Below are 7,850 nucleotides of genomic sequence, written 5' to 3' on the forward strand. Positions count from 1 at the left end.
GTTAGATGAACATCTTGCTGGGGTCATTTGACCCCAGTATTCTTTCCTGCCATGGCAGGGGGTCGGACTAGATGATCTGCTCAGGTCTTTTCCAACCCTAGAAACTATGAAACTATATTTTAAGCACATGAGCAGGTGCTTACACCTGGAAAACATGCGTGCTAGTAAGTGGGTTCACAATTTTTCTTATGGAAGTGGTCATGTCAGGAAATCGTGTGACAACATATCCCACTGTTGCTAGCATTAACAATTTTATCATGGCTCTCACAATTCTGGGGTGTTCTTCTAGATCTCATAATAACAGGTTGTAAAGCTGCTATCTCTTGAATTTCCCCTTAATCAAAATGGCTGCCATCTTCCATTACTGCCAGTGAAAGTGAGGGTGCACCTTCCTGCTCTTTTCAGTGAATCCATACCTGGAAACAATATAATATGGATTGGACTGTGAAGGGTGACAGAGAGAATGTGAAGTGTGGAAAGGGGAAGAAGGAAGTAGATTTAGCAGACCTTAGGGACAGGGATGGTAAAGGAAAAGGATGGAGGTGAGACATGCAGGAGATTGGGTGGCAGATCCTCAACTTGAATCAGTAGAAGGAAAGAGGAGTCTCCTTTAGGCCAGTACTGCTCAACCTGGATCAGGCCCTGCACACTCAGATCCTGCACTGTGGTGCCTGATCTAGCATGCAGGGTCACACCGTCCTGCCTGCAGAGCTTTCTATGGGTTCAGAAGTTTGGCAGCAGGAGAGCGGCAGTAATGCTGCCACTGTTGTCCCGCCACCAAATTTTGCACCCATAGGTCCCCATAGGACATGTCTGCAGTTGTTCAGTTGTTCTCTGTCCTGCAAAAAAGTGGAGTGGCACACATAGCAGCAGTGTGCACCACCGAAAGCTGGAGCCTGGCCAGCTGGAGCCATACTCTGTTGCCGGCCAGGCTCCGCACAGCAGGATTGATGCTGCTGCAGCCTCGGGAGGTCCCTAGGACCCCAGGTGGGGCTACTGGTGGGACCAGCCCAGTGCTGGCCAGAGCCTCCGCTACCCAACCTGGGGTAACTTGCTTTTCATCAGAGCACGTGTGGCACAGACATCCCCCAGGGACAACTAGTAGTGGCACAAGGTGCACAACTACTGGTTGTTCCCTGGGGAGCCTGCATGTCTGGATGCAGCCATAGTGGGGATCCCTGTGGGCCAGAAGATATGTCCCTATGAGCTGGATCTGGCTCACAGGCCAAGGTTTGAGCACCCCAATCTAGAAAGTCAGGTGGAAGATATTGTTTCCAACTTCTGTGAATTGATTGCAAGTCTCCGGATTTTGGCACCTACTGAAGTAGTTCCTGTGTTGATACAAAGTGTTTTTCCATCCCCATGATTTTACGGGACTAGGCACAAGGGCAGAACTCTAAATGAGAACTCCAGGTTATATCCTGCCATAAAACTTACCTTGTTTGTGACATCTGGGCAGAAAAGAAAAGTCCCAGGACAGCAGCAAGAAGCAGATGAGAGGAACAGTTGGGGATGTGCTACTGAGGTTCCAGGAAAAAGATAGGTCCAAGGGAAGTAGAATTAAAATTAAGCTGAATTAGGTTTTTCTGTTTGGCAACTGAAGTGCATTATAATAAATCTATTTTAATTAATTTAGCCTAACCCAAAGTAGTTAATTATTACAAGGTTTTGTTTTATCTGCTTAGTTAATATTGTACCACTTTCACTAGTGCATTAACTGACTAAATAGATTTCCTTTAATCATTTCATTTGAGTAAGAGCTAGATCAAATAGGTTCAAACATGCAACATGGTTTTTCTAATAAGTAATTTAAATGTGTTAAAATAAATAGTTTTAAATGCTAGCTAACATTTTTTGTGAATTGTGATGTGTATGCACCAATTACAAAATTCCATTTTCATTGGGGGGACAGTAATAAATCAAAAAAAGAAAAACTTCTGTATTTATGAATTAATCAGCCATTAACTTGTTTGTTACATATAATAGAAAGTACGTATCCAAATAAAGAGCAATTAACATGCCTTTGGCTGTATTAAATGAAAGGCATCACTTTTCTTGCTTACATTGCAACCCTTTTGTGATGTGGGTCATGGAAAGTATTAGGAGATGCCAGAGAATAGGATAGGGCCAGTTTTATAAAGGAAAGGTTTATATATTAAAAACAAACACAGCATTCCATTTTCATTCCAGCATGCCAATTCTCTTTAGTTCTTCATGTTTTTCTAAGCCAAAATAAAATACATGTGTTACATGTACACGTAAACCACATGCAAAGTGTGTTTATTCCTAACAGTGCTGTAAGTGACTTCTTAATGTTCTAAATTAAGATTGCAGTTACATCCACTGGGTGAATGTTTTCAGTAGCTCTTTTCCTTGCTTGTCCTGTCAGCTGTCCTATTAAACAGCCAAATAAAATTTTATGTTTAGTTTCTTTTGTGCTTTTAGCAGGCTTGCATTAGCTGAACATTTCATAGACTTAAAAGCAAAGTGTGGAGTAGCTGTCTAGGGATTTCAGGATGGAGCCTCCTGCTCCTACTTGTTGGTTTTCACTTGGCAGGCAGGTATAAAAAGCGTTCCTAGTTAATGTCTCTGTTTCAGGAATGTTCCAGACACAATACACACACACCTACAGATTGAACTGTAGTGCTTATGGTAGATTATTTAAACTTTAAAGACTGATAGAAATCACGTTACTGCACATGTTTTGGTTTTTCTTCTAGGTAAGGGAACGACTGAGGGTTTCTTTAGAAAGAGTCTCTGCACTGGAAGAAGAACTAGCTGCCGCTAACCAGGAGGTAACATAAACCACTTTCTTCCCTTTTGAGGTGCAATTTCTCTAACATTATCCCTTGTGTTTCCCATTACTTTTATTGAAACTGTCACAAAAAGATAAATTACATTCTGTATACACCACTGAACACGGCCTATTGAAAATGGTTGTCAGATTAATAGAATCTTCTGATTCTTGATTTATTCATTTTTGTCATTGTGAACAAACCAAAAACAAGGGCTAGTGACAGGTCCTAGACAGGTCTTTTTTGTCCTAGTCATTGAAAATCAGTAAGCTTATAGATATGTGCCTGACACAATAAGCAATATCATAGCAAAATGGCTTAGTTGGAGTTTGTGTCAGATATCACTATAAGCATTACTATACATTCAACATTCAATATTGTAGGTTAAATTCTGGGACGCAAAAAAATGTAAGACAAGTAACAGTGTGTTTTCTGTCTATGTGTATTAACAAATATGTTTTAAAAGTCTACTGGAGATAGACAGATACAGTACGTTAAGACCTGTACTTGAGATAATACATGTTCATTATTTATGAATTAGTAATACAGTTCACTTAATACTGACACATTTTAAAATTCTGTTATAAAGCTGTGGTTTTCCAGTGGTTTTCCAGTGGAATTTTGGCCACATACCCCTTTTGAAGTTTTTTATAGCTCTGCATCCCATTAACAATGTGTGTTATGGATAATTAAAAAATTATAACACTTTATACCATTACAGCAAGAAGGCAACATCTCCAAGAACCTAAGAGAGATTGCAGATTTGTTCTTCACCTTTTTTCTTTTTCTTTTCTTTCATTTATATTTCTCTTTTCACTTGTTCTGTTTTTCTACTCCTTCCTTTCATGTACTCTTGTGAAGTTCCTTGTATACCCCAGTTTGAGAAACACTAACACTAATCTGAACATTGTGACCTAGAAATTTAGATTTCTGCTGACCTAGAAATTTAGATTTGTTTCTTTCTTTTTGATGGCAATGAATCAGGGTAGGGAGTGGTGATAGCATACAACCATTTTTAGCAAAAGACTGTGCTCTCATGATTTGAAGGGAGGAAGTTATTGTATAACATCAGCAAAGGACAGCTAAACTGCCTACTGCTTCCACTTAACTGCTAAAATTATTCCTAATAAAGTAGCTAACAATGAACATTTTGCAATATAATTGAGATGGAGGCCTGTTACTCCCTTTTTTAGGTCTAATTACCAAATTTCCTTCTCAAAACCCAAGTACATGATCACACGGGACCTAAAAATGATTGTGGAAGACAGAAGTGGGGCAAAAAAGAAACCAGGTATCATCTCCCCTTATCAGCAAGCATTCATAAATGGTTCAATGTCTAGTCAAGAGGAGGTGTAAGGTGGGCTTCCCCAGGGCTCTCTCCTGAGTCTGGTATCGCTTAATATTTTCATTAATGATTTGCATGATGGGATTGAGTCTATGCTTAGAAAATATGTGCATGGCATCAAGTTGGGTGATGTTGTAGATGTTTAGGAGAACGAGAATGACCTGGATAAATGGGAGAAATGGTCCAGAATCAACCAAATGAAATGCAAGCAAGATAGGTACAAAGTCCTGCACTTGAAACAGAAAAAATGCATGCATAAATACAGACTGGGGAATGAATGGCTAGGTAACAGTAGTGCAGAGAAGAACCTAGGGGTTACAATGGACCAGAGCCTGAATATGAGCCAGCTGTGTGTTCTTGTGGCCAATGATTCTTGTCAAACAGTTCTTGTTTCCTATGATTTGTAGGGTGATTATAGAGAAAATGAAAATGGGCATTTCTCTGTTGCTATAAAGGACAGAACTAGGAGCAATCGCCTCAACTTGCAGCAGAGGGGATTTATGTTGGCAATTAGGAGGATCTTTTTGACTATGAGGATGGTCCAACATTGGAATAGGTGACCTAAAAAAGTTGTAGAATCTCCAATTCTAGAAATTTTCAAGAGCATCCTGAACAGACACTTGGCTGCACAGGTTTAGGCAGGAATGATCCTACCTTGAGTATGAAGCTGGACTACATGATCTCATGAGGTCTCTTCTAGCCATGCTTTCCTGTGATCCTATCCAACAATGCAGTGTTGTTACTTCCCTTACTATACAGCCAGGAGTTGTAGCGAGTGTCCGTTTGTGCCTCTTAGAAAAAGGTTTTATGTTTGTGAATGCAAAAATAAGTATCTTTGGTTACTTTACTACGTTGTCCCACTGTATCACCAAGTTTCTCCATTACAGAGTCCCCTGCCTGGCATGTTCTCTGCTGTAGAGGGACCATAACAGTTATGCTGTGTTGGGAGCCTTCCATATCTTTATGTAGAGAAGACCACAATTGAACCTTAGATACATTTCATTCATTCTGTCCAAATACCTCACACAGTCTTGATTTTACCATATATTTAGATTGGTATTTTCACAACAGTGAAAGCTAGTTGGGTTTTTTGTTTGTTTTTGTTTTTTAAAATGAAAGCTTATATTCAGCAGAAACTTGAGATCATCACAAAGAAATCAGTCTGACATACCTCTATATTGTTATATAGTCTAACACTAAATACGAACTGAAAAATTACAAGTGGACTTCCAAGGGACCTCAGTCAAATGAAATGAAACCCTCTAATTTAAAATAACAGTTCTTTGTCAGTGTTGCCAGGTATGTACTTTATAATATTTCTATAAGAACAGCTCTTCAGAGTTGTTTTGGCAATTGTTGCTATTGATACTTTGGTAATGCCCTGACCAATAAGCAGGAAGTGACGTATTTTGTAGGTGGTTCTGTAAACCCTTTCCTTGGAAGAGAGACAATTCTAGGGCCAGAGAGGGATTTTGGGATAGTGTATATGTACTTTAAAATGAGCTGGAAATAATGATTTTAAGAACCTTTCTGATCCAGCATCCTTGAAACATTATACAGACTCACTGTGTTAATAGTGCTGAAAACATTTAGTTAAGACATTACTCAAGAGAGCTGGAAAGTGACAAGTTCATTTGCACAACATGTATGTCGGTATCTTAATTTCCTGAGAGGTATTATAGCTAAAATCTGAGAATGCAATTAAATAATCATAAAAAAGAGCTTGGCAGAGAGAGATGCAGAAGGGAATTGACAGATTAAGTCTGAACAATCAGTACATTTTGAAGAGGAGTTCAGATAATGTTCACAATTATTTAATTAAAACAGACAAAATGGATTAGACAACAACAAAATGTAGGGGCTGGTTTAACACCAGAATCCCCAGTGAATGTACAGTCTGTGTTTATTTGAAAGGCTTTGTAAATTGGTTGTACTGTGCATGAAAAGAATTGGGGCAAGTTTCCAAAGCAGTTGAGTACAGGCTTTTCAGTAATTTCTGTATTACTGTCACTCAGTGTCTGTTCTTCTAAAAAGCTGTTATTACTAAGCAGCAGTGCTCCTCCCTTAATAATAATATTATTTTCTTTTATATCTGTGTTCTTTTCATTGTAACAGCACACCTCATGTGCAGGACTACTGTATAAACCTAAAATGACGACAGTATGTTGTTCCCCTGATTAAACTGTTGTATCAGTAGGGAATAGACACACAGCAGATCCAGATCTAGGAAACAGTAGGAATCTGTTTATTAAATGAGCATCTCTTTCTCTGTAAGTGTTACCTGTCTTACCTCTAGTTGCCTGCAAGAAATGCTTGTACCCATAAAGATATACAGAACACAAGAAATTCAGAGTGTAGGCTGCAAACAAGCTAGATACCCAAGCAATGTATACCCAAAGACTTATACTATGAAAAATGTAAATATGAGCTAGTTCTCCTAAATAGGCTATGTTGCATGCTTTCTGAATAACTAGCATAATTGCATATATTAAAAATTGGCATTGCATAGTCAATTCAAGAAAAAAATATCTGGAAACTTATGAAACACTTTCAATTAAGTTAATAACACGTATTCAGCTGAAATTGCAGAGGGACTCAAGACAGACAAAATGTGATTGCCCAAATTGCAATTTGACCAGATCTGATGCTTGTACTATTACACAAAATGCTGTGGGAACACAAGTGTTCTAATACTCTTTTATGTCACCACCCTGCTGCTACGTTGATCCAGAAAAGAAAGTCTCTCCTGTTGAATCTGATTTTTTTTTACTCTAAAATCCTTGTATTGCCTAACTTAATGAAATTTCACACAGAGCAGTCTAACTGGGTATGACTACCAAATTCTAACTCTGCTTCAGCTAAACTTTCAAAATGAAGAATATCCACAAATTGGTACACTGGTGTTCTGTCTTAGAGTTAGCAGGTTCTAAAAAGAACAAAATGATAAGTTCATTGCCATATCTTCAGGCGCGCACACTATAGAAATTATGCCAATTTTATATATTGTAAAACGTGGTTCAGTTAAAGAAACAGCTTTGATTCCTTTCTTTATCAAGAAAAATTAAAAAGGCATATCAAATTAGATAAGGAGGCACTGTACTGAATACAGTTTAACAAAAATGTATAGAATAAAGTTCACCAAACACAAGTATATTGATAGTCATTTGCACTGTGTAGTCTCAATATTGTGCTCCATATGACTTTCTCTTTAGAAATTATATGCTGATAGCTTTGGTACTTAAGTTTCATCTTCCCTGTTTCTTACATTATTTCCTGGAAACATTTAAAATTACACTTCAGGAGCTCAATCATATGAATTCCTGAATAGATTTTATAGGTGTTGAGCATGCTCAGTTTCTGTTGAAATCAGGGTGTGTTCACTTGACACCATACAAAATCACACTCTAAGAACAATATATGGGGTTTTATTATTTTTTGTGAGATAGAAACAATGCAGTGGTCCAGATTACTGAGGGGCAGTAACATTTTTACACTGTTAAAGTCTTTGATCTGGTATCCCATGATCACCTCTTGGCAAAACTGGCCAATTGTGGCCTTGGGTCCACCATGATCCACTGGCTAGGAAATTGGCTCCGTGGTCGGACCCAGAGGGTAGTAATTGACGGAAGTCAATCATCATGGTGCCCTGTGACCAGTGGGGTCCCTCAAGGCTCTGTCCTTGGACCCATATTGTTCAACATCTTCATTAA

At 38.5% G+C, this 7,850-nt stretch overlaps 1 protein-coding gene and 1 long non-coding RNA gene across 9 annotated transcripts in view; one reads left to right on the forward strand and one right to left on the reverse strand.

Annotated features, from left to right (window-relative positions):
- The window catches only part of LOC109315451, a 26,259-nt gene extending 24,678 nt beyond the window's left edge, over positions 1-1,581 (reverse strand). The window contains exon 1 of the long non-coding RNA XR_002102504.1: positions 1,438-1,581. This is a non-coding gene — a long non-coding RNA (uncharacterized LOC109315451). The remainder of the gene's footprint in view (positions 1-1,437) is intronic.
- PPFIA2 (PTPRF interacting protein alpha 2) overlaps positions 1-7,850 on the forward strand; it is a 581,389-nt gene that overhangs the window by 368,210 nt on the left and 205,329 nt on the right. For all 8 annotated transcript variants that reach the window (XM_019543139.1, XM_019543142.1, XM_019543143.1 and 5 more), the window contains one exon: positions 2,721-2,795. In XM_019543139.1, the coding sequence (XP_019398684.1) occupies positions 2,721-2,795 (75 nt within the window). The remainder of the gene's footprint in view (positions 1-2,720; positions 2,796-7,850) is intronic.

Source organism: Crocodylus porosus, unplaced genomic scaffold, assembly GCF_001723895.1.
Source record: "Crocodylus porosus isolate Cpor-Errol unplaced genomic scaffold, CroPor_comp1, whole genome shotgun sequence".
NCBI classification, from domain to species: domain Eukaryota; kingdom Metazoa; phylum Chordata; order Crocodylia; family Crocodylidae; genus Crocodylus; species Crocodylus porosus.